The sequence below is a fragment of the Delphinapterus leucas genome, chromosome 10, assembly GCF_059928025.1.
Source record: "Delphinapterus leucas isolate spDelLeu-1000000601 "Yukka" chromosome 10, BTC_Dleu_Yukka2, whole genome shotgun sequence".
In the NCBI taxonomy this organism is placed as follows: Eukaryota; Metazoa; Chordata; class Mammalia; order Artiodactyla; family Monodontidae; genus Delphinapterus; species Delphinapterus leucas.
The window spans coordinates 28,001,841-28,029,468 of record NC_143138.1 but is presented as its reverse complement, the minus strand read 5'-3'; the positions used below and the strand labels follow the sequence as shown (position 1 = coordinate 28,029,468).

Below are 27,628 nucleotides of genomic sequence, written 5' to 3'. Positions count from 1 at the left end.
GAATGGGACTAGTCAGATTTTTTTTTAGGCATTGTTTAATTCTTAAAATAGAAAGTAAATAGGTTTATAAGAAATCTTTCAAATAAATATCACAATTTAAAAAAATAATACCTTTGTCTAGAGTTTCTGACAAAGTATTGAGCATATGTTATAGAGAGTTTTTAAGGATGTTTTTTAATTTTTAAAATTAAAATTAAAGTGAAACTATACATACACACTTATAGCATAACAACATTCTTATAAGTCAGGTGCTTGAATGTAAAGCTTTCAGGAAAGCACATATTAGGTGTTGAATAATTTGAAGACGTGGCTCCTTTGATCATTAGTGAAAGAATAGTTTAGAAAGCTGAAACAAAAACAGGATGTTACATAGATTGTTGCTTCTTTTCCAAACACTTCTCAATATCATCAAGCACTTGAACGGCAGCCTTTGGAATTCGAGTCCCAGGACCAAATACATTGGAAACACCAACTTTAAACAGAAATTCATAATCCTGTTGAAAGAATTTAATTAGTAGAACAGACAATATTTCTAATTTCAAGAAAATGAAACAAAAGGACAATGAATCCTGTCCTTTCTTCTTTATTCCCAACGCCCCAAACTTTCTCATCCGGTACACTCTTGGCATTTGGGGCTGAAAACTTCTTCCTTGATTGGAACTGCCACTAGCACCACCGTCAGTACTCCAAGACATTAAAAGAACAAAAGACATCCTGCCCAGTTTCCGAACACCCCAGCGTGTTGTTTGTGGTGGGAAGCTGTATGGTCCACCAACTGAGAACTTCTGAGCCTTAAACCATAATTTTCTCTCACCTAAATTTTTACTACTTGCCATTATTTGTGTTAAATTTAGCAACACATTATAGCTTTAAATTTACAAGGCTATTTATTTCCTCCAAGGTAACTTTGTCTACAGCTAGTGAATGGTGTAGTACTTTGAATTCGGCTTCGTGATGGAATTAGGTTTTCTAGAAATGAAAATTAACTCATTTAAAAAAATTCTCTGTTGTTGCTGCTGCTGTTTGTTAGTTTTACACAAAGTTTGAGTGAAAAGATTCCCAGGGCACAAATACTGCTCCAGGCTTTGGATTGTTTTAATATCAGAATATTTGTATTAGGACGTGCTTTAAAGCCCTGATCCTCACCCACTAGGATGATCATACTTCCAGGACATTCTGGTTTGTGCTTATTGCTGCAACAGCTTTTTTGGTTTTTTTCCCATGAGTCTTTTTTTTTTAATTATTGAGGTATAATTGACACATAATATTAGTTTCAGGTATACAACTTAATGATTCAATATGTGTATATACTGCAAGATGATCACCACAGTAGGTCTAGGTAACATCTGTCACCCTAGTTACACAATTTTTTGTGTGTGCACTTGTGAGTTTTGTGTGTGCACTTGTGAGTGCAACTTGTGAGTTGTGAGTTTAAGATTTATACTTAAAACTCTGTAACACACTGAGCTCTTGGTAACTCTCTTAGTTACTTAGTACTATGTCCTTAGTCCTTAGTCTCTAAGGTACTACTTACTTACTTATATACTACTCTCTTAGTAACTTTCAAATATGCAGTACAGTACTATTAACTATGGTCACCATGCTGTACACATATTCCTAGGACTTATTTATTTTATAATTGACAGTTTGTACCTTTTGGCCCCCTTCACCCATTTCACCCACCCTCTACCACTGCCTCTGGCAAACCACCAATCTGTTCTTCTCCATATAAGTAAGATCATGCGGTATTTGTTGTTTCTCTGTCTGACTTATTTCACTTAGCATAATGCCCTCATGATCCACCCATGTGGTCGTATATGGCAAGATTTCATTTTTTTATGGCTGAATAATACTCCTCTGTGTGTGTGTGTGTGTGTGTGTGTGTGTGTGTGTATCACATTTTCTTTATCCATTCATCCACTGATGGACGCTTAGGTTATTTCCATGTCTTGGTTATTGTAAATAATGCTGCTATGAACATGGGGGTGCATATATCTTTCAAGTCACTGTTTTTGTTTTCTTCGATAAATATCCAGTATTGGAATTGCTGGATCATATGTACTCCTATTTTTAACTTTTTGAAAAGTCTCTATATTGTTTTCCATACTGGCTGCACCAATTTACATTCCTACCAACAGAGCACAAGGATTCCCTTTTCTACACATCCTTGACGACGCCTGTTATTTCTTATCTTCTTGATGATAGCCATTCTAATAGATATGAGGTGATATCGCATGGTTTTGATTTGCACTTCCTTGATAATTAATGATGTTGAGCATCTTTTCATGTACCTGTCAACATCTGTTTATTTAGATCCTCTGTCCATTTTTTAATTGGATTATTTTTGCAGCATCCTTTTTAGTAGTACTCATTTTCATTCTTAAAAGTGATCACATTGGATGATTAATTACATGGTCATGCTAATTATCCCCCAGCTACTTCTTTTCTATCTCTATTATTTCCTTATAATATTCTTGTAATACCATAATTCTGCAATGGCACTTAACATGTGTTATCGCTATAAGCTCCACAATGGCAATGGCTCAATCATTTTGATTAACCGCCATATATTAGTGCTTTCTAATCTAAAATCTAAGAGACTTTCAGTTGAATAATAGCAACATTTTATATATTTACTGGAAACAAATAATGAGAAAAATGCATGGGTGTTAACTGATACATAATTATATTACAAAGGATACCCATGTTAACACACAAGTGTGTCATTATAGAATATGATCCTTAGTCTTTAAACTCATGGGGAAAAAAGTATGGCAAACACCTACAGATATTCTAGGTAATTTAAATATCCAGAGACTTATACAAAATATATTTCTTGAAAATGTCAGCTCACTTATATAACAGGCCTGCATTTCTTCTCAATTCATATTTCAATGCCAGTATTTTGTGCTGCCTAATTATTTTGGTTCTTAAATTTTAATGTCATGCCCAAGAGCTTAGGGATTATAGACTCTAAAACTGCAATATAGATAGAAGTGTTCCACAGACAGACAGCAGTAAAGACTAAAAGCCCTTTATATTCCCAAGTAGTAAACTATATTTATGAAGATAAGAGCAAATGTGCTAACAAAAGCAGTTTTGTGTTGACTGTAACACATTAAGTATTGTGTTGTTAGAGAGAATAAGTAATACATAGCTTGGTCACCAGCCCCACATTGTCACCAATCTCACAACCTCATACATATGTGTATTTTCTCATTTCCTAAGTAGTGTATTCATTATTTTATATCCTGAGTTGTAATGGAGGGAAAACAATTGTAGACATGGGCACAAGGTCACATGTCATTGACAGATTCCTGCTATATAGTGGTGAGGCCTTTATAGTATGTATGAACCATTTACTTAGGAACATTTTCATGTAAAGTTCTTATAACTCAATACTTCTTCCATTCTTAGTAAAAGAAGAAAATTTGGTATAATTAAAAATTAAATTGGAAATAGACCCAATTTATATCTTAACTATTTTAACTTATCAGGAAGGTGTCCCTGCCCCCTTAATAAATTAATTGACATTATTGTTACCTAGCATCCATTTCTCCTTTCCTAAGAGGATCTACCTTTTTGTTCAAGAATCCACCTCTGCCCCATTCAGCCAATAATTTTTAGGACAGGCTGACTCCATTTATGTCTGAATTAGGTATTTTTGGCTCTAAGAAAACTATTCCCCAATCAAATTAGCTTCATGAAAAAGGGGCTCTTACAGGACCATGTAATTTATACAGTGCTGAGTGAAGGCAACATTTAGGGATGGGAACAGGCAGGAAATGGACAAGGCAGTGACTCTAAAACAACAGAAGTGCTACCGACTGACTGACTAAAGGACTGGCTCCACTGCTAGGACAAGGGGTGCTCACTCTATCTCTAGGGAGGGGCTGATATAGTCACTGTGTGTTCACCATTTTTTGCTACTCCAGTTGTGAGATTTTATTACTTTTATCCTGTTCCTTCTCCGTCATTGCTTATTGAATATAAAGAAGATAGATCTCTATCTAGGTGACTAGTTTGTAGGGAGGCAACTCTCTCATACAAGCATTATATATTATTAAATCAAATTATGCATATTGAACTATAATATAGTCTGAATAGAAAACAACATGGACCACTTTTATAGAATTTACTTAGTAAATGACCTAGGAAATGATCTGGCTCTAAATCTGCAACAAATTTTTAGAGAAAGTATATAGAAAATTAAAGGACTATGAATAAGCTACTCAGGTTTCCCATCATGGTACTAGAAAATGTAGGAGATGAACGATACCTGTGGTGGTATCACCCCCCCACACATGACGAGAATATCTGGCCGTCCAAGGGCGTTGAGTTCCTTGATGAGCTCAGGAACTAGGGTCTTATGCCCAGCAGCGAGTGTGCTCACACCCACAGCATGAACATCTGCATCCACAGCCTGCTGGGCCACTTCCCGGGGAGTCTGAACAATTCAAAAGTAAAGAGACAAATCATTATTTATTCCGAAAAGTGTTTCTAAAGTGTTATACTACTTCAATCAACATTCCAAGATTTTCCACATTAAAAATATTGAAGTGAATATAACTTCATATTTCATCATCAAATACCAACTCATCCAATTATTATAATAAACACCAGGGCTATATCTGCTTCTAGCACTACAAACTATCAATTAGATTTAAGTTACACCAAAATATAATTCCCCCCAAAATGTTCAAGATAAAGTAGGAATATAGGCAAAGTATATATTATCTCTTCATTATAATTTTTAAAAAATACATCTGTTGTCTTCACTATCAACATTTACTGAGAGGCAACATGGCATAGGATTTATAAAGAAGTAAAAGACTGAACATAAAATGCAACATGAAAAAGTGAGCCTTAGGTTTTAAAATAGAATGGGAAAGAACAAGATGGTGAACTAGGAAGCTCCAGGACCTCATTCTTCCATGGAAACACAGAATTAACAGTAATATATGGAGCAAAATAAGGTGAGAACTATAGAAACTAGTTAAGGGGCTACAGCACCCAGGAAAGTGCATAAACAAGAGAAAGGATGGTGCCAAGGAGGGCATGCCTCTCATTTATTAACTGATTTAACCATTGGGATATAGAAGCATAAAGGATGTTTTCAAACATTCTATTATGAATTGAATTACCAAAGATCATATCTGCTCTGTAATGAGTCCGTGACATTGCTTTGATACTGTACATATATATTTAAATCATTTCATATAAAAAGTACCTACAAGTTTCTTATTGTAAATGTAATGTAAATTGAGACAACTGGGAAGGATAAGGCCACCTGAGAAACCACTGCACAATTATAAGCACTAAAAATACTATCAAAATCTGTGAATTTTCTGAGTTGGCACGATTTTAAGGCTCATAATTTTAGTGCAGAATCAAAAGATTTTATACTCAGTAATGGATCTACATTCAAGAAGATCTCTAGGTAAGTCATACAACATATTGGTAAAACCTTGAGTCTGTGAAAAATATTAACACACGAAATTAAAACCTTTAAAAATGTGCATATTCCTGCTATTGATTTCTTAGAGGTAAGACATTTAATTTAAGCATGATTTGTTATTCATATCATCCATGCTACCAAAATTGATTAGATTAAAATTCCATTTAGGGACTTCCCTGGTGGCACAGTGGTTAAGAATCTGCCTGCCAATGGAGGGGACACGGGTTCGAGCCCTGATCCGGGAAGATCTCACATGCCAAGGAACAGCTAAGCCCGTACGCCACAACTACTGAGCTTGAGCTCTACAGCCCAAGATCCACAACTACTGAGCCCGCATGCCACAGCTACTGAAGCCCGCGCGCCTAGAGCCCGTGCTCTGCAACAAGAGAAGCCACTGCAGTGAGAAGCTTGTGCACCGCAACAAAGAGTAGCCCCCGCTCGCTGCAACTAGAGAAAGCCTGCGTGCAGCAACAAAGACCCAAAGTAGCCATAAATAAATAAGTAAATTTATATTTAAAAATTCCATTTAAACAATTCAGTTCCATGCCTTATGTTTATATAAATTAAACTGTATTTTAAATGATAAAATGTTGCAATTTTAAAAACATCAAATCTAATTTTAATTAAATCAGTCATCATAGAACTGTATGATTGTACCTTCAGCCACAGATAAGTTTTTTTTTTAATGATGTAGAATTAAGGTTAACAAAGTTGGTGGTATTAAAAGACAAATTATATTTTTGCTGATGGTATATAATGGGGAAATGAACTTTTGGTTATTTGAGAAATTCCTTTAGATGCCAATGTTCCTTTAGACAACAATTTTTTAGAATTCTTTTATTTTATGAAAAATTATTTCCCAAAAGCTAACCACTAAATATTGAAAATGCATTATATTTGATCACTATTTAAAACAAACAAACTAAAGCAAAAGGACAGCAAAATGTAAGTAAAAAAGTAGAATGGGAAAGTATTCAACTTAGAGGAAGACTGAAAGCAGTCTAAATACAGTGTATACTATTTGTTTAATCTGAAACATATTTGAGATTCTTAACAAAACCCACCTTAAATGCCTAAGACTCTAAACACATTTACATATTTATCTACCAACACAGTTCAGGACATATCTCCAGAAGTCTGTGCTAACTCTTTATAGTAACAATTTCTTCTAGCCTCTCTAGAGTAATATTTTAAAATCCCAAATGGGAAAACTCTTATGGGAGACTATAAAGGCTGGGCCTCTTCAGGAAGATTTACTTCTTTCCTGGTGAAAATGCAATGAATACTCTTTTAGTCTTCATTCCAGTTGACCTATCCACAGTATATAGCAATAGTACTTGAAATTCCTCCCAACAGTTTTCAATACCTGAAAAAGAGGACCAATATCCACATCAAAACCAAGATCAGCAAATCCTGTAGCAATAACTTTTGCTCCTCTGTCATGTCCATCTTGTCCCATTTTTGCCACAAGAAGACGAGGTCTACGACCTTCACATTCCATGAATTTCTGAACCCTAAGGAACATTTTAAAATACAACAGTTATATATTAATTGCCCAAGGGTAAGATATAAGACTCTAATTTATTTGCAGTAAATCTTTCAAGTTTATTTAAAACATCTAATCTGTTTACTCATATTTTGTTAATATCTCTGTTTCACATTAAGAACTCCATTAAAGCCTGAGTATGTTTACCATCTCCCCCCTTAGAAAAAAATTTGAAAGATGGCACAGACTGTAAGCCTGTAACACTGAGAACATCACAGTGAAGCAAGATAAGGAAATAACTTTACAACTTAAGACAGTCCCCAGAGTACAATATGCAGAAATAGTTAAATATAAACTAAAAAATGCCTTCAGAAGTATTTGTACATATACGTGACTCACTAGCTGTTTTGAACTGTCCATACCTCATTTACCCTTCACAAGTGTGAACTCCCCCAAGGTGACCTCAATGTGGTATCTTAATGTATAATCAAAATACTTGCTTGCTTAAATCAATAAATTTACACCTCAGATGAAAAAGCATGAAGAAACAAATTTATTTTTGTTAAAAGAAAAAAAAATGTTCCATTTCGATGACTTTCACCTTGGCTGTTTTGATATTTATTTCATATATGAGTAGTGACATAATATTTTTCATGGAAAATTTATTACAGTGGTTGAGAAAACTAATCATCAGGAAGCTACTGCTCACACTTCGGAAGCATGATCAATTTATATTAATTCATATTTCCAAATCATGTTTGACAGTTATTTACTGTCAGCCCAGTGACGAGTGATTTTAATTTTTGCATAGATGGCAACCAAATATTTACTTTCAAATAGGAAAAGTAAGATTTTATAATTATTTGAGCAATTAAACAATGTAAATAAAACTTATGAAAATGTACCATCGTAAGGAGATTGAAATCTAAGTACCTGGAGGATATGAAGCAATATCAATGTTAGTTAAACAAACATTTGCTTGAAATGAGAAACTCCTAAAGGGGACTGTGGTGAAAGTTCAAAATATTATTTTAGTAAAGCTACAGATTAAGAGGAAAGTACAAGTCAAATATTTTCCAGTGGTATATGAAAAAATTAAGCCCACCGTAGATTCATGAGGATTGTGTTAACAGAAAAGATGACATTCTGGTTTAAGAAATCTCACATATTACCTCTTGATAGCAAATGATATCTCTTTACTTTCTCCAAATTCCTGGCGATAGGCTCCACTCACCATACGATCACTAGCTTTATGCTCACCAAATACCTTTTTCATGGCATCTGTGATTTCTCCAACTGTACATCTAAAATATTAAATGGAAGTTCTGTTAACATCATTTGGGATAAAAATATTTAACTTAACATTCAATAGTTAGACATATTTTCTTACCTAAGTCAAAAATAGGCTGTCAAAAATCTAAATCTGAATGCTTTCTACTGCATTCATGATAGGATCTTTCCTCAGAATACTTATGAAAAAAAATGATTCTGAATGCCTTTACTGAAAAATGACCAAATGACCTAAAAACTACTAATAGACAAGCATCTAAAGGTTACTGAATAATTCACTGCTTAACAATACAAATGGGCAAAGACCAAAATTCCTACTGATATTTTTTGATAAAAAGTAAATCTTTTAGCATATTCCATTTGGTTATTAATTCATTCAACACGTCTTGAGTGTCTAATATGAGCCAAGCACTGCTAAGTGCTAGAGATACAGTGATAAATAAGACCAAAAAAAAAAGTACCCACTCTTGCAGAATTTATCATCTAGTCAGGGAATACAGATAATGCACTAACAAACAAATAAATTAATAAGATAATTTCATATGGTAATAAGTACTATAAAGACACTAAAATAGGCAAAATGGAATGAGGTGTTTGGGAAAAATGTTTTAGGGATATTGAAGATATGAAGATACAGCTTCTGAACTAAGACCTAAATGATGAGAAAGAGACACGCAAGGGAACTTAAGAGGGAGAAGTGTTTGAAAAGGAAATGCTAAATGCAGAGGCTCTGAGAAGTAGGAAAACATGTTTTATGTTCTAAAAATAGAAAGGACATTGGTACACAGCATAACAAAGGAAGTAGGATAAGACAAGGTCAGAGAGGTAAGCAAGGATCATATCCAGCAGTCTTGCAGGCCATGGTTAAGATTACGTTTTAATTTAAAAGGACTGGGAGACCACTGAAGGATTTTAAGCAGAGAAGTCATCTTATTTCTTTTAAGAGATTAAAACAAAAACAACAAAAAAAAGGAAATTAAAACTGAAAAACAAACAGAAAAACAACCAATATACTATTCACTCCATCCCTTAAGCACTTGAAACAACTTAAAAGTCCATTATATTAAGCAATAAACAAGAAAAGCAAAAATAATTTACTTTTTGACATTATTGTATATTGGGAGAAAAGTTTTTGTGTCACTTGCTTTTATGCATGTTCTGTAAGGCAAAGCACTGACTGCCTTTATGCTGGACTATCTTTTCAGAGATGTCTACATAGTACACAGCCTTGGAAGACAGAGATACTGTCCAGCTTGGACAAAGGGCAGGTTTGCTTACTGTCCAACTTAATAATGTCTCCCTAGCCTTGAAAGTACATCAAACTTCAACCTGCAAATCAGTGACACAGGTTTATTATAATAGCTCCGAGTGTCCTGAGCCACAGGGAAATACATGAATATTAATACACTTCATTCAAAATGTATTAATGTTTTAAATGCACAGATGTTGAAGAAAAACAAGATTTTTTTTTTTTTTGGTTTCCAATATTTTCTTTTAGGCTCACATGGTTTATAGAATCAGCCTTTTATTTAAGTACACCCTGAAAAACTAAACTGGTCAACTTTTAGGATTTGGAAATCTCCAAACTTACATATCCTTACCTTGCACGCGCTGCATCTACTGCAAGAGCGAGAATATTCCCATCTCCACTGGCAGCACATGCAGTCAGGGCAGTGAGACACCGCTCAGCCAAAGCTTGATCCCTGCTTGATTTGACCTTACAGAAAAGGGTAAGGAAAGGGACCATATATGTGATTAGAGAATAAAACAGAGATCAGATTATACTCTTATTTATATCATATGGAAATTGTTCCATAATCCTAACTCTAAAAACAAAAGAAAAAAATAGAAGAGAATAATATGTTTCCTAGCATTGATATTCATTACATTTATTCACTCCCTCAACATTTAAGGACTTCCTAAAATAATACTAAATTCTGTATAACACTGATAATTCAGAAACAAGCAGGGCAATAATAAATAATAGTGCTGACCCTCCCAAGTAGTACATGCTACTTAATAGATTACAACTTACAGAATATTTCAGTTATATTTTAAGTTTCCCTTAGCTAATTAATAGTCTATTGGTAATAATATGTATGTATATTGCTATTCTACTTAAAAATAATCCCGAGAGAAAAAGAGAGACAGAGACAATGAGAAATACTGCAAAAGAGAGAGAAAGACAATGAAAAGTGTAGTCAAAAACATTCTCCCTTGGGTCTTAGCTCTACTCTGCTCTGCCAACAACCTGCCTAAACAAAGTTACCTAAAATCCAATTTTTTACAAGTTTTCACCACCTGTAAAAAAGTCTAAAATATGATACTGCCTAAGATGCCACTAAAATTATATCATATCTATAAGCAGAGGTGGGTTAGAAAATTTATATTAAAGGCAAGGAGGAACCCAAATCCATTATCATTATTGAATTTCTCACTCTTACCCCAAATAAGGTAGATCATCATTTATGGTAAGTGGATGCCCTCAAGCTGTGCGTTTAAGAGAGTTTAAGTACAAGAGAGGAAAAAAGCAGTTTTCCAAATATAATAAATATTGAGACTTTTGTGACCACTGGAAATATAATGCTACATCCTAAATAGGACCCTTTAAAAAATGACAAAAATGTGGGAGAGGAGTCATTATCTCCTGAATGAGGGTGAAAAAGGAAATAATATCATTAAACATCTGTCATTAACTCTAATAGAAAAAACAAATGGAAGTTGAAAGTTATACATACAGTCTAACTGGACAAAGTCTACTGGATTCTTAAAGAACATGTGAACTGAGGGGAAAAAGGTCCTATCTTAAACAATCACAGGGAAAGTTAACAGAGAAAACCATTAAGGAATTTCAACTTTCCTGCCTTAGAAATAGCAGTAATTACTAAAGCCAGAGATTAAGAGACCAAAGTAGCTTCATACAATAGAAATATATAGGTTACAGCAGTAAGAATTAATATGTTTTATCTACTTTAGTATTTTATATACTTTGGTTCATCTCAGTGAGAAACTGGAAATTAAAACAGTTCTCTAGTTTCTATCTAAATATCTTTCATTCTAAACTGTATCTTACTAAAGCACTATTCAAATATATTTGAATTTTTTTTTAATTGAAAGCAAATGATTCTTTCATAGTAGTATCAGGAGCATGGAAATTAATTACCGTGAGAAGACCTGGGTTCAAATATGGACTCTGAACTTAATTTTGTTTTAAACTTTGAGTGAGTTATATAATCATCTAAGCCTTACTTCAAATGTGTAAATTATAGAAGGCATTATTATTATGGTGTGGTTTTTAATAAGAATGTATAAGTTTCACAGAGGCAGATATCATGATTAAAAACATGAGTGTTTGGTGTCAACAGACTTAGAGATTTGAGTCTTGGATGCTTAATTATTTATCCTGGGCAAGTTTCTCCATCTCCCTTTAGTTTCCTTACCTTTAAAATGCTGGGAAATAATACACACTTCATATGGTGGTTCTAACAATGCAGCAGGACAGCATGAGGGCTTGGACAGTGCCCAGCACACAGAAAACGCTCAAAATATGATAGCTGTTATTACCTTCTTAAGTTTTTCAATCTGCTTGTTACGCACTGAAGTATTATCAATTGCCAGAACATCAACAGATTCTTCTTTTTCCAACTGGTACTTATTTACTCCAACAATTACTTCAGAACCTGTTAATCTCCCAGAGGAAAATAATATGTAGATTCTATTCACAAATAACTGTCTAACAGTAATGCTCTAATCACCACACATATTTTCCTTATAAGTTTGATATTTTTAAGTAGTATTCTTACTCTTAATGAAATTTCAATATAGATCAGTGAATACCAATATGGAATGGGGATAGGAGGGGAAAAGACAGGTATATATCAGAATCTCTGTAAGGGAGGGCTTTGATTATTCACCCAAACTATATGCTTTCCCAGAGTTTCTGATAAACTCTCTTCTAACACTACAAAATTAAAACTCTAGTAGCAGCTACCAACTAAGATTTATAAGGTAGAAGACAAACATGCAATGGCTTTTCTAATATTTTCTTGAATCCTCTTACAGCCAATCACTTTTAAACAAAAAATACCTTTAAAATCTATAAGTGATAAACCAGAATTACAAATTATACTTCCTTAACACTATAAATATATTTTGCCTCAAACTACCAGATTATTACTCTAGCTAAAGACATCCCGCCAAGAAAAGAGGTATATCCTACCTCAGGATATACCTCTTTTCTTATTTTCTTCATAAAACTTACCATAATCCGTAATTATTTTGTCTATTTATTTGTTTACTTGTTCATTTTCTCTCTCTCTCTTACCAAAATGTAAGCTCTATGGGTGTAGAGACCATGTCTGTCCCATTCACAGTTGTATGCCCAGACATAGCAGTGTCTCAAATACTAAAGACTAAAAAAGTATTGGCTGATTGAATGAATAAATAAATGAATAGTCCAATGCAGAGCACAATGACCAATAATAATGTCATCTTCAAAATGGTGGAGATATCTACCCACATATATACACATAATAAATGGGCAAACCTCCACACATACTTTGTACATATGTTTCCTTATGTGCATCCAGGCATGCAAAAATACAAACACAGAGATAGATACATATAGATTCATGAGAAACATTTTATCCAAGTTTGATTTTTCTATAATTTTTGTTTTACTAACTTTATACGTTATCTTCAAACAGAAATTAATATTTCTTTTCTTTTTTAATAGAATTTACATCATTTTATTTATTTATTTTTGGCTGTGTTGGGTCTTCGTTTCTGCGCGAGGGCTTTCTCTAGTTGCGGCAAGCGGGGGCCACTCCTCATCGCGGTGCGTGGGCCTCTCACTGTTGCAGCCTCTCCCGCCACGGAGCACAAGCTCCAGATGCACAGGCTCAGCAGCTGTGGCTCACAGGCCCAGCTGCTCCGCGGCATGTGGGATTCTCCCAGACCAGGGCTCGAACCCGCATCCCCTGCACTGGCAGGCAGACTCTCAATCACTGCACCACCAGGGAAGCCCCAATATTTCTTTTTAAATACTGGATTTCACATATAAACTTTTCTACTTTATCTTACCAGAATCTATTCTAGCTTGTCTTCGGGCAGCACATTCTTCGATTCGAAGTTTAGGTATTCCCTCTGCTACAGCTTTGGCCATTCCACCCATCTCTTCAATTTCATTAATGAGCTACCAAGGAAAAACAGATTAATAAAACTAGAAGAGAAGATGAAAATATTTTAATAAACAATACAAATGTGTTATGTTATATAATTACTAATGTTAATAAAATTATAAACTATTTTAGTGGTAAATTTAATGTTTCATAAGAAAAGAATTAACAATAGAGCATTAATTAGAAATTCTGCAGAGTTAATAATGCTGTATTATATATTTGAAAGTTGCTAAGAGATAGATCTTAAAAGTTCTCATCACAAGAAAAAATATCTGTAACTATGTGTAGTAATGGATGTTAACTAAACTTATTCTGATAATCCTTTCACAATATATACATATATTAAATCCTTACATTGTACACAAACTAATACAATGTTAATATGCCAATTATATCAATAAGAAAAAAAGACATTCTGTGCTTAAAATTATTTAAAAAGACAACAGATAAACTAACAAGTATATTTTGGAAAACACAAAAATCTCTCGCTCAAGTCTTAGAAGCCAACTAAAGATAACACTAATTCTGTAATTTTTAATTACATAAATAAAGTTTTCATGGTTACATAAATACTCTAAAAAGTATATTTCAAAATGCCATTTTATTTTTTGATTTGAGCAGCAGAGTAATGATATAACTCTAGCATTACTGACATCAAGAAATACCTAAATCTTCAATCACAGCCTCATATATACATGAGACAGTGGAAAATGGATGGTGGAATGGAAAAACGATTTCGTAGATAGGAGCAAGGTCAAATTGGCTTTCTGCTGATGGATTCAAGAAAGAAGAACCTGTACTGGATTCAACAGAAGCCAAGAATCTTCTAGGAAGCTAAAAAAGAAGGGGACTACTTGAGAATTTGCAACTACCTCTCTCCCATTCTGTCAGGAAAACCAAAATTTACTGAACTAGAGAAGCAATGGACTATGAAACATCAAGTACAGGGAGAGGCAAGGATAAGATGTCTTACTGAAACAAAACCTACATTCTGAATAAGATTGCAAACAAAAAGGCACACAGAGGAAACAGTGACAATACAGGATATAAAAGAAAACTTAAAAAAATATAATGATCCTCAGAAAAAGAAGAAGCGATTCTGTAATAATGAAACAACTAGTATGAATGCAAGAGGAAAAATTAGAAAACAAAAATGAGCTCTCAGAAATTAAAAATACGATATATAAATTTTAAAGTATTTAAGTAGAAAGATAAAGGTGATGACTCTCCAAAAAACCAGAACAAAAACTCAAAGATGCATTATAGAACAGATAAAAATGTCAGAAATCATTTAAGGAGGTCCTTACCTGATAACCATAAGTTCTAAAAAGAGAAACCAAAGGAAAATGAGTGGAGAGAAATTATCAAAGAAATAATACACGACAAATTTCCCAGAGCTACGAGAACATGAAAAAGGGGCCAGGCGAAAAATGTCCACCAAAGGGGACAGTGCAGGAAAAAATACACACACCAAGGTACATCGACACAAAAATAAAGAAGAGATCCTGAAACTTTCAGAAAGAGACATCCTGAGTGAGAATAGCATCAGATTTCTGAACAGAAATATTGAAAGCTAGAATAAAAAGTAGGTGAATGCTTACAAATTTGCTTACAAACTCCCAAATGAAAAATTTCAAACCCAGACTATCAATTAAATATGAAAGTAGAATAAAGACATTTTCAAACACCCAAAGTTTCAACTAATTCATCTCCCATGCACCATTTTTAGGAGGTGCCCATAAGACGTGCTTCAAAATAACAAGGGATAATCAACAAAGAGACAGGATTCAGGACACAGATTCAACATAGCAGAGGTGAAAAGGATTCTGACAATAATGACAAAGGGAAGGTCAAGGACAACAACGGTCTAGAGAGAAACCAGTCTAAATCAAATGAGAATATAGAGGACTTCAGGAAGGATTTACATTGAGATATAATTATATTGGTAATATGGGACAAAGGAAAGAAGGGACAAGATCCAGCTAAAATACAAAGCTACCATACTAGCAAAGCAGTAGATAAGGTCTAAAATTGATTGAATTAGAACAAACAGTATATACATGTAATTTTAAAACATGGAGATAAAAACAAACAAAAAGACGTAGCTGACTCAAGGAAGCAGGAAAGCAAGCAAGTGGAGGAGAAAGAACTGCTTTTTTGTTATAGTCTTTTAACATTAGTTGTCTTTTTAACTCTTTGAAATAAAATACTTTAATACAAATACAAATGTATTTTTAAATTAAGTTTCAGTTTTAAATACTACAAAGTCAAATCTAAAATTCCCTTTTCTCTGAAACACTTTATAAATCTTGATATAAATCTATAAATGATTTGATTTATAAATCAAAAATCTATAAATCTTTATAAATCTGTAAATCTTATAAACAAAGTTTCAAAGAGGAGAAACTGACCTTCAAGGCAGCATCATAAACATCATTTGTGAGAGATTCCATCATATATGAACCTCCCCAAGGATCAGCCACTTTAGGAATCCCAGATTCTTCTTGAATAATGATTTGCGTGTTCCTGGCAATTCGAGCACTTTTCACAGTTGGTAAACCCAGGGCTTCATCAAAAGAATTTGTGTGCAAAGACTGAGTCCCTCCAAACACTGCTGCCATTGCTTCTACTGTGGTACGAATGATGTTATTGTAAGGATCCTAAAACATTTAGCAAAAGGCAAAAAATCAAAACAAAACAAGGCAACAATTGATATATATTGCAGCCGTAAAAGAGGACAATGATTAAGCAGTGGCTGATGCATACTTTCTTTGCCAAAGTCTGTATTAGTCTTCAGAATATCTAATAAATTTAGACAAATAAGTAAACAAACCAGATTTAGGATTAAGAGCCAAAGGATCTAGTCTGTGCTTAGGCACTAAAACATTGCCTCTTATAATTATCTGAAATATAAGCATTTGTTGTGCTTATTTTTGTATTGCCTAAATAGTCTTCTATAAGTGCATCATGAATGTATACTTTGTCTACTTAGATTATTAACATACTTCATTTCATAGTTCACTATCTCCTAATTATTGTATACCTTGAAGTATCTACCTTAATGAGGTGCACAAAACTGACAATGATTTATTAATAAATGATTAATAAAACAGATGAACAATGGACTATAAGACAAGAAATATGACTTCTAGTTCATTCTGTTCCTAACTGTGATTTGGACAAGTCATTGGACCTTTCTGAACTTCAGCTTCCTTAGCTATAAAAATGAGGAGGCTAAGTGAAAAACAATTACTAAAGTTCTTTCCAACTCTGAAATCTATTTTTCTCCATTTATAAGTACCTGAAATCATATTTAATATGGAGACTACTAGTTTTTATTTGTTTTAAATTTATAAAAGCAATTTATAAATTATTTTAATGTATCAAAATAATTTAATATGTAAAGAAAATGCATGTTAAAAAAGACCACCACCGCATAATTTTTCAATGAAATGAAATTTAAATAGATTACTCAAGTGATAATAGTTTTTAAATTGTTTGTTTGCATGCATGCTTATTTAAACACAACTATAATAAAAAATTTGTATGTATAAAATCAAATTTTAATGAGGAAATTTTGTGTTAAGAATTTTAACCATTAAAATTATTTAAGACAATATTACTTAAATTATAATTTGTACTTCTTCCTCATCATCACATTTTTTTACTTTTAAAAAAGTAAAATACACAGCCCTGCATGTAAGCTAAGATTTAAATGATTTTATATTGTTAACCAATAGAGGGGGCCAATTTTATTTATTTATTATAATTTGTGTAAAAACAAATATAAGTATGCACTACGCTTCAGAATAATTATGATTTTCAAATATTAGCAGATAAGTTCTTAAATCTGTTTCTTGACTATGCCAAGCTGCTTAGAAGAAAATATATGACTACTAAAATTCTACACTTTAAATGTTATACATACTTGCTCAGTAAGTGACCATCCTGAGGTCTGGCAATGTGCTCTTAGAAGAAGAGATTTAGAGTTTTTAGGCTTAAACATTTTCTCTATTAAGTGAGCCCAGAGTCTTCTCCCAGCTCTCATTTTTGCTATTTCCATATAAAAGTTCATCCCAATTCCCCAGAAGAAAGACAACCTAAAATAGTAAAGTCCAGAATTTGATTATGAAATGGAAATTAATTGTATCACATACACACATATATACACACAAAAAGCTCAGATTTTAATTTCAAGCTACTTAGTTTGAATTAAAATCAAAGCATATGTACTTCAGTAACCTTAAACCTGTAATAATAGATGACTTCTGTATTTTAAAATGGAAATATTAAAAGAACAAAAGCAAATCTGTCTTGAAAACCATATTTACATTTTAATATTATTTGTCAAATGTGCCGATTAATTGTGTTCTCTGAACAGCAGAGGCCAAAATTCCTCTAATTTACCAAGAAGTACAGTAAAATTTAATTCTGAATTTTAATTATAAACAGTATTGGCTTATTCCCTCTTTATCACTCAGATAAAACATAAAAAAAATCTGGTATATTTATATATACAAATTCATTTTTATCAAAATATTTTGAAGGCTTCCCTGGTGGCGCAGTGGTTGAGAGTCCGCCTGCCAATGCAGGGGATATGGGTTCGTGCCCCATTCTGGGAAGAGCCCACATGCTGTGGAGCGGCTAGGCCCGTGAGCCATGGCCGCTGTCCGGAGCCTGTGCTCCGCAACAGGAGAGGCCACAACAGTGAGAGGCCCGCGTACCGCAAAAAAAAAAAAAAAAAAAAAAAAAAAAAAATATATATATATATATATATATATATATATATATATATATATATATATATTTTGCTATACACTCATAAAATGGTCCTGTGAACTTTCTTAATGTTGAGGCAATATTTGAGTTTAATTTACTCACCTTGGTGCAAATTCATCAATTGTCAGGCCAGCTTGGAGTCCAGTTCTACAGTACTCCAACCCATCTGCTACAGTATAGGCCAGTTCCAGAATGGCATCAGCTCCTGCTTCCTGCATATGGTATCCACTAATTGAAATTGAATTAAATTTTGGCATGTGCTATATAAAATAATAAAAAAATACAACTGTAAATAAAAATATAAGAAAGGTTCTATTAAATCTATCTTCTAAAAGACAATATTATTTTAAAATGATATTCGATTCAGATATACTAATTAGTTCATAATATTAACTGAAAGTATTTAATGTTTAGTTACATTCAATTCACTTTCCAATTAAAATGGCTGATCCAATGAACCACTGTAAGGACTGTACCTGTTTTATTTTTCTAGTGAAAAAGAATCACCAACCATCATTTAGCACCGAAAGTTAAACTCTGAAATTAGCTGGCTGAGGTTAGGAATGTAACCTTTGGCCCAAGAACTGAATGATGACATCTTTAATTCCAAACTCATGACTTCAACCTCATAAGAGATCCTAAGACCTCAAACCTTTGGGAGAATCTGCTGAAGATGTATAAATTTAATTATTATTAACTAGTTATTAATTATCTTATTTGAATGAACTCATTGAATATGAATAAGTACACAGTGGGTAAAAAAAGAAAATGGTTCAGTGCTAGTACTATATATCAAAACAGGAGAAAATGCATGGCTTAAAAATCAAAGATTTCAGTTTGATTTACTGTGACATTTAATGCTAAGGATAATTCAGACAGGTTCCTTCTACCACAACCACTAATCCACTATCCCCCTAAAATGTCACATTAGGTGGGGTACATATCACACAGAACCTGCAGAACCAAAAAACGATTATCCTTCCAAGAATTAACCAAAGATAAAATAATAAAAACTAAATCAGACACTCATTACAGTTGGTTCAGAACATGGACTCAAGTCAGAGTGCTCAAATTCTAGTCATGTCACTTTACTAGCCAGAAGACTATAGGCAAGTTTCTCACCTTGTTATCCCTTGGTTTCCTAACCTATAAAATAGAGATAATAACTCTACCTTCCTCATGGAATTGTTGTAGGATTAAAAGAAACGATTCATCTAAACAGCTTAGTACAGTATTATGCCCGTACACAGTAAGTAATCATAAAAAGTTAGCTGCTGCTAGTGTATGGTATGGATTATCTGTATTTTACATTTGCAAATATTGTATTTATAACTAACCAAGAGTTCTTGAAAAATGTTCATCACAAAAGCAATAAGGGGATTGAATTACATGGAATTGAGAGACTACTTGAATATATCTGGAGTTACAAACGAGAAGGAAACAAACATGTGCTTCTCTACTGAGAGGAGTTTAATAGTAGAATTTTTTTTAAGAATAGTAGAAACACTGGGAACATTGGAATATTATTCAGCCTTTAGAAGGAAGTAAATTCTGGGCCTCCCTGGTGGTGCAGTGGTTAAGAATCCGCCTGCCAATGCAGGGGACACAGGTTCAAGCCCTGGTCCGGGAAGATCCCACTTGCTGCGGAGCAACTAAGCCTGTGAACCACAACTACCAAGCCTGCACTCTAGAGCCCACAAGCCACAACTACTGAAGCCTGTGTGCCTAGAGCCCGTGCTCAGCAACAAGAGAAGCCACTGCAATGAGAAGCCCGTGCACCCCAACAAAGAGTAGCCCCCGCTCACCGCAACTAGAGAAAGCCCGCGTACAGCAACGAAGACCCAACGCAGCCAAAAATAAATAAATTAAATAAATTTTTTTAAAAAAGGAAGTAAATTCTGAAACAGGCTATAATATGGATGAAACAAGGGCATTACGCTAAGTGAAATAAGCCAGACACAAAAAGACAAATACTGTATGATTCCACTTATATGAGGTACTTAGAGTAGTCATATTCATAGAATCACAAGGTAGAATGGTGGTTGCCAGGGGTTGAAGGAAGGGGAGAATGGAAAGTTATTATTTAATAGGTACAGAGTTTCAGTTTTGCAAGATGTAAAGAATTCCGGAGATGGATGGTGGCGATGGTTGCACAACAATGTGAATGTACTTAAAGCCACTGAACTGTATACTTGGAAATGATTAAGATGGTAATTTTTATGCTATGTGTATTTTGTCACAATTAAATATTTTTTAGAGGAACAATATAAAAGTTTAGTTACTTCAAATAACATACTTGATCAATATCTGAAACTGGCACTTTTATCACTTATATGAAAGATTATATAAAGCAATTTTGAACTTGCAGATGACATTAGTGTTTCACAAGGTTAAATGCCCAAGTACATAACAGCAGACTGGTACTATCCACTCCAATAGCCATTCTCTACTCTCCTCTTGTACCTGAACCATACGTTCAGTGCCAAAGTGTTCTACATTTCCAATCTTACCTCTTTCTGTCAACTGAGATATAAGTGGAAGTTTGTTCCTTCTGGAAGTTCACCTTTAATCAGAGGGGCTAGGTCCCTCTCCCCACACAAACACAGCCGGCCCACCTACTTCCTTAATCATGAGCTGGCACACAAACAATAGAGAAGCCAAATGAAAGGAGGCTGGAATCCTCACGACTGCGGTGTTTCCATACAACCAAGACCTTGAGTCTACCTTCCAACTTTTTTCAGTTGAAACAGAATTGACTCCTATTTAAAGCTACTGCTATTTGTGTATGTGTGTGTGTCATATACTGCTCAAATCAATCCTCCTGTGCATGTGTTCTTGAAATTGAAAAAGGTGATAGGCGTGTATTCTATACAATTCATGTGAGCAGATGGAATCTATGAAAAGCAATAAAATTGAAAAGTATAAAGTTTATCAAATGAGGAGAGCAGGCAATGCTAGCAAGAGTTCGGAGATAACAGCAATTACAAGAGGTAAAGAGATTAAAAAAAAGCTTTGATGATGGAGGAGAGATGTGCCCTTTGCTATGAAATAATGGTCTAATTTTAAGGTAGGTAAGAAGAGAGCATTGCCAGCAAAAAGTAAAGTGGGAATGATGGGGGAAAATATAAATGAATTACTCACAGGAAATGAAGAAGCTTTATGTTTCCCTGTAGAAGGATTGCTGCTAATATAGGAATACTATAAGAACCTTATTTGCTCACCAATCTTGGGAAAATGAACCTAGTTCAGGGGTGAAATATTAGGGATCTCATTGTGGTTGCAGATATAAGTGTTATCTTCTAATCCAGTTTTTTGCAGAAATAAAGCTAATATTTTGATCCCCATCTGTCTGACACCAGTGTCTATTCACAACTGGATCTGAACTTTGGAGAGAAATAAAAGAAGTGTAAATTATGAGCCCTCCCTGATTCTAACAAATATCAGAGAATAAAAATTTTAATAAAGAAAATACAGTAAATATCTACTGCCCAGATTCCCACAGGTAATGACAGACCATAAAACTAGTACATTAAAGACCAAAAAATAAAAACAATACACACACATAAACACAAAACCCACACCCTGACTCTATACTACAACTATTACTCTGACTCAATTACCAAATTCAAATTAGGCTATGGCATTTTATAAAAATTCCTACATTCAAAGAACTACAGCAAAATCTATAATAACCACAAAGGATACCTTTGCTGTATATTGGAAGATGTCAGCAATAATTTTCATGGATGGTTCTGGAGGAAAAATATAAGTATTTCTGACCATAAACTCCTTTAGTATATCATTTTGGATTGTACCAGTAAGTTTCTCTTTAGGTACACCTTGTTCTTCCCCAGTTACTATAAAAGTTGCAAGAACTGGAATAACTGCTCCATTCATGGTCATGGAAACTGACATTTTTTCTAAAGGAATTCCATTGAAAAGAATTTTGGTATCTTCCACAGTGTCAATAGCAACTCCAGCCATTCCAACATCACCACGAACTCGAGGGTTGTCTGAATCATAGCCACGATGAGTTGCCAGATCAAAAGCAACTGATAATCCCTGCTGACCGGCTAAATATATAAAGAAAAATAATGTAGGATTAGAGTCTGACATCAAAGTAAACTGATTTTCTTTAACACTACTTAGTGTTGATTCATCTCATCACATTATACTTTTATAATAAACATTTTTTATGCTCAAAACAAACTTAAATAAAATACTTTATTTCCTACTAAAAGTCTGCTGTTTCCCATGTGCTAAAATGCACAAAGTGAATTCCAGACTTCACTATAATAAAGGATAGATGGAACCAAACGTGCCATATATCTCATGTCCATCTCAAGATTTTTTTATCTTAACGATTTTTAAAAATTTTTTTCATTTATTTCTGGCTGTGTTGGGTCTTCGTTGCTGTCCGTGGGCTTTCTCTAGTTGCCGCGAGCGGGGGCTACTCTTTGTTGCGGTGCGCGGGCTTTTAATTGCGGTGGCTTCTCTTGCTGTGGAACACAGGCTCTAGGCATATGGGCTTCAGTAGTTACGGCATGCAGGCTCAGCAGTTGTGGCTCGCGGGCTCTAGAGCGCAGGCTCACTAGCTGTGGTGCACGGGCCTAGCTGTGCTCCATGTGGTATGTGGGATCTTCCCATGTGGTATGTGGGATCTTCCCAGACCAGGGCTTGAACCCGTGTCCCCTGCAATGGCAGGTGGATGCTTAACCACTGTGCTACCAGTGAAGCCCTATCTTAACAATTTTTGATAGAAATATATTTAAGATTCATGAAAAGATATGGCTGTTTGTATATAGTTAACATAATTTAGTATTTGTATGCTCGCTTATTTATTTTTGTTCTTGTCTTGACCATTCAAATATTATGGGAAATAGAATTATGAAAACCATGCAAAAAACTAAAATTTGTACATGATCATTTGTTTATTCCTTTCTTGGGTCATCACTTAAACCACTTTCCCCTCCAATTCCTATCCTGACGGTTTTAAGTAAAAGCTTCTCAAAGGCAAAGCCAAGGTCTCTTTTCTTCATACAGCTTCACTTCACCTAATTCCTTTTACACAATGTGCATGTAAGTATTATTTACTCTCAAGAATTTAGCACTTTATTCTGGGTCATCTATCTTTTTGACCATGGAAACTGAAAAACATTCACTTTTTTTCAGAGTATAGCCTTAACTACAAAATTATAAAGTGACTATTACCTTTATAGAAATTAACCAGCCTCCCTTCAAAAAAACCAAGATGAGGAAGTGTATGTTTGACCATAAATATTACATCTCACTAAAATCTCACCCTTAATATTGTCCTTATAGAACTTATTGCTCTCTTCCACAGTACTAAAACCAGCATACTGGCGGATGGTCCAGGGCCTAAAGGTGTACATGGTGGGATACGGCCCACGTGTGAATGGCTTTACTCCTGGGAGTTCTTCAGGTAAGTCCTTGGTATCCCTGCTGGAATACAGAGGCTTTATGGAGATCCCCTCTGGGGTGTGCCATATTAGTTCTTCTGGGTTTTTGCCTTTCAGCTGCTTTTTAGCCAGGGCAGCCCATTCTGGGTGAAGGGGTTGTTGCTGATGCAGAAGTCGCTGCCATATAAGCCTGGAGCCTGATGACTCTTTCAGCTGCTTCAGGTGATGAGGTGAAAGCAAAAAAAGCCGACTCTTAGCCGTCAGCATGATGGAGCATGGAAAACACCCAACAGGAACAAGAACTGACCTAGAAAAAGAAACACAGTGCGTATGTATTTATAAGACAGCAGCAAAAGAGGAGCTTTTGGTGAAAAGGGAAAAGAGAAAGAAAGGGTATATCAGTATGATTTCATCTCTTCTCCTCTGCTGCCCCCTCCACCTGATATTTTATAACTCTGGTCCCTCTTTTCCACAACTGCTACCATTGTTCTAGTTCTAGTCCTCTCCCTCAAGAGACTCTTGGTTTTACTGACCAGTCTTACCCCCTCTCATCCACTCCACACACTGACACCAATGAAAATATGATCATGTATCACAGTTCTCGTAAAATTTTTCAAAGGCTCTGCATCATGTAGAGGATCAAGCGTTGCCTCCTAACTTTTTCATTCAAAAGGTTTTTATTTAACACCTACTTTACGACAGGCAGTGTTGGACGCTGAAGAAAAAAGTGGTGAACGAAACAGATATTCAAGGCTCCCATGACCTGATCCCTGCTTATCTCTCAGAATCACCTCTGCCTTTGACCTCTACACATTTTGTGTTCTAGAGATACTGGATTACCTACAGTTCCCTGCATACGTCAAAGTTCCGGGACATGCTCTTGCTCTTCCATCGACCTAGATACTCTTCTTTGGCTAAGGCATCACCTCCAGTACGCGGGGCTTTCTATGTGACAGGCACTCCTTAAGGACTTTATGTAGAGAAGCAATTTTAATCCTCATAACACCACCAAGAAATAGGTACTAATATTATCCCCATTTTACAGATGAGGAAGCTGAGGCATGGAAGAGCTAGCATTTAAACCTAGGAAGCATTTAACTAATATACGCACAGCCTGTCCCTGAAACTACAAGCTCAGCTAAATGGTCTCTTCAGTAATCCATACCACAGAGCTCTGTTTCCCTCTTTATACATCTATCATCTCCCACACTACAATATATTAGAACGTTGTTTTTTTATGTTCATATAAAATATTTCTTTATATACTTTTTATGTTTATACAAAACACACATATACAAAACTTCATATACTGTATATATTCTCCTCTATTCTATAAAGTGATCCAACATCAGAGCTGTATATTCCTGATAATTAGTGGAGTCTTTTTCATCATTTCAGGTAACTAAGTCCGATTTCATCATTTTACAGATGTAGAAATTAAAGTCCAGAGAAATACAGAAATAAAGTGGCTTGATCAAAATTCCACACAGAAAAGCAGTAACTGTTCACCTGAGTTACTAAATCCTTGTCCGAGTCATATAGTCTCAATATGTAGAGCCTAGTATTTTAAAAGATTTTGAGTTGCAAATTTTATCACTATATTCATCATGCCATGTAGTAGATAAGGCAATAGCAAAGTGAGCCTAAAATTCTATTTTCCATACTATTTCTTACCTATCAATTTAGTGGAGCTTAAAAGAAAATAAGAATACCCAACATTTGTTAGGGAGTTGTGAAACAAAAAGACAATCCACTGGTGGGAGTATTAACTGATTTAACTATTTCCAAAAGCAAAGTGGCAATACGCACAAAAGGTCTCTGAAATGATTATGCCATTCCACTGAGGGCCATCAGTCCTGGGAAAGTTACTAGATAGAAATACATGTTCCCTATAGTTTTACTTGTAGTAAAGAAAACTTAGAAACATCATCAATGTCTAACAATGAAGAAATAAGTGAATTACTGTATATACAAATTATAGAATTTTATATAGCTATTAAAATATGTTTAGGACTTCAGCAAAACTAATCTTTGATGTCAGAAGTCAGAAGAGTGGTTACGTATGGTGACTAGGAGAGAAAGGGAGCAAGAAAGGAGCTTTGGGGTGATGGTCTTGATCTGAATTCCTATTATACAGATGTGTTCAGTTTGTGGAAATGCCTCAAATTTTACAATTATGATATGTGCACTTATCTGTAAGTATATTATACGTAAATTAAAATTTAAAATATGTTATGCACGGTTTCTTAAAAAAGGAGATAGGCTCAAAAAGTATTAAGTGAAAGATAAAAAACTGTAAATGCAATGTGTTCAACTAGTCAAAAAAGTGCATAGAACAAAGTCGAAACAGAAATACAACAAAAACAATTCCTATTTTCTTTTAACTACAATGATTTTTATTCTATTAAATCCATGGGGTCCTTGTCATCCAAGTTCTTGTGAGCCATAAACTACAGGTACCAGCTTAAAAGGTGGGTGAGAAAAATAATTAATTTATAACTGAACCATTAGGATAGTAATGATATAAAAAGTAATCTGAAAACTGCCTGAGACTAGATTGCAGACAGATAATATCAAACTCATTTCACACAAAATACAGGTAGGGCTTTTCTAAACCTGGATAAATGATAGGAAAGAGCCTTATATTATATAAGCGACTTCCTAAAATTGCATGGCAAATTGGTAACGGTTGGAAATAGACATCACTTTTAGATAAGAACACAACTTCTGCTGATGGCAACAGGATTTCTGCATTCTTCTCATATCCATCAAGAGAGGCTTCAGCATCCAAAGAAGCAACATGCAAAGCAAATATAATAAGTTACTGATGGTTAGAATGTATTAAAGAGCAACGATGAAGCAAGCCTGACCCCACACCCTCAAAAAATATGGGTCAAACACCTACATACAGCTCTGAATCAAATAACTTTCAAGTTTATTTACATGTGGTTCCGCACTAATACTTCAAGAAAAGCTAGCTTGGAGAGGACAACATATAGTATGTCAATTAAGTGTACTAGTAGCATAAATAAATCATTAACCATAAGAAAATATTGGGAGAAAATCATCAAATGATTTTAACTGTGACACACATACACAGATTATTCAGAGTTTCGAGCTTATGAAGGATTGCTCTTTCAAGATAAAAATGAGAACAAGTTAGTAATTTACACTTTCATGTCAACTTAGACCTGTCTTTCCCCCTCTCACCCTTACCTTCATCTGTACACAGAAAGACACTTCCACTCCCGCCACCTCTTACAAAAAACCCTCACAATCACCGCGGCCTAGACGGAAGGCAGCTGTGAAGCCAGCACATCCCTCTGAAATCTACAATCGCCCTCGGCCTAGAGAAACTTCGGGGTGCCTGGGGGGGCCAAGGAAGATGGCGACATGGCCTCTGGGACATTAAAGGCACCTTCTATCCTGCAGTACCTCCGGACTCCCCCTCGCTGAAAGAGAGCGGTCAGTGGAGAATCTAAACCTAAGAAGCAAGTAGAGGAGAGTGGGGTCCCTTCCCAGTCGTAAAGTAAAGAAGGAGGAAGTTGGGAGGTTGGGAGGAGGGAAAGGACCGAGGGTCAGAGGACAGGTATGGGGGGAGAGAGGAGTCTGAAGAATGGAGGGATTTGAACAGCTGACGTTCCTCAAGGTGCACGGTCTTACTCACGGGTCGGCCTATCTCGGACCGCGGATGCGGGAGAGAACGGCTGGACCTCGGCGCCCCCAGCCCTACAAGTAAAAGGTCCCCAAAGCTGGGCCTGCGACCAAGGAAACGCAAAGGCCAGCGAGACGGAACGGGGGCGTCGGCCGATACCACCCTCTTTCCAGCCAATCTCATTGAACTCTCGCGGGAGCGCTCCCGATGACGTTAGGGGCGTGGCTAGATGCCCGCCTCTCTCCACAAGCGTTTCCGGTTTCTACTGGTTCACTTCCGGGTCTCCGCGGCTGTGGAAGGTTTTGGCGCGAATTTCTCTGAGCGCGGCACATGGAAGGATTCAAGAGGCGTCTTTGGTGA

The 27,628-nt window shown here is 35.1% G+C and overlaps 2 protein-coding genes across 9 annotated transcripts in view; one reads left to right on the top strand and one right to left on the bottom strand.

Moving 5' to 3' along the window:
• MMUT (methylmalonyl-CoA mutase) lies at positions 1–27,450 on the bottom strand. 4 transcript variants are annotated; one of them, XM_022582082.3, is made up of 13 exons: positions 27,281–27,449; positions 23,496–23,920; positions 21,899–22,266; positions 18,296–18,453; positions 17,343–17,514; positions 15,826–16,074; positions 13,317–13,428; positions 11,799–11,914; positions 9,836–9,951; positions 8,117–8,248; positions 6,825–6,972; positions 4,280–4,447; positions 1–494 (listed from the first exon to the last, which is right to left on the bottom strand). In XM_022582082.3, exons 2-13 carry the CDS (start codon positions 23,878–23,880, stop codon positions 366–368), a joined length of 2,253 nt encoding a protein of 750 aa, XP_022437790.1. In that variant the 5' UTR covers positions 23,881–23,920; positions 27,281–27,449; the 3' UTR covers positions 1–365. The 4 variants fall into 4 exon arrangements, with proteins under 4 accessions (XP_022437790.1, XP_089774759.1, XP_089774760.1 ...); XM_089918633.1 differs by lacking the exon at positions 27,281–27,449 and having other exon boundaries at positions 23,496–27,167; XM_089918634.1 differs by lacking the exons at positions 23,496–23,920; positions 27,281–27,449 and adding an exon at positions 23,405–23,488.
• CENPQ (centromere protein Q) overlaps positions 27,230–27,628 on the top strand; it is a 33,703-nt gene continuing 33,304 nt past the window's right edge. For all 5 annotated transcript variants that reach the window (XM_022582088.3, XM_022582089.2, XM_089918635.1 and 2 more), the window contains exon 1: positions 27,230–27,624. In XM_022582088.3, the coding sequence (XP_022437796.2) occupies positions 27,498–27,624 (127 nt within the window). In that variant the 5' untranslated portion in view covers positions 27,230–27,497. The remainder of the gene's footprint in view (positions 27,625–27,628) is intronic.

Bases quoted from the DNA above. Each gene is read 5' to 3' on its own strand.
- MMUT (XM_022582082.3), bottom strand. From the start codon at position 23,880: ATGCTGACGGCTAAGAGTCGGCTTTTTTTGCTTTCACCTCATCACCTG. The intron at 9,952-11,798 runs GTAATAACAGCT...CTTTTCTGTAAG, and splicing joins AGATTGAAAAACTTAAGAAG to GTCAAATCAAGCAGGGATCA. The intron at 4,448-6,824 runs GTATTGAAAACT...TGAATTGTTCAG, and splicing joins ATATTGGTCCTCTTTTTCAG to ACTCCCCGGGAAGTGGCCCA.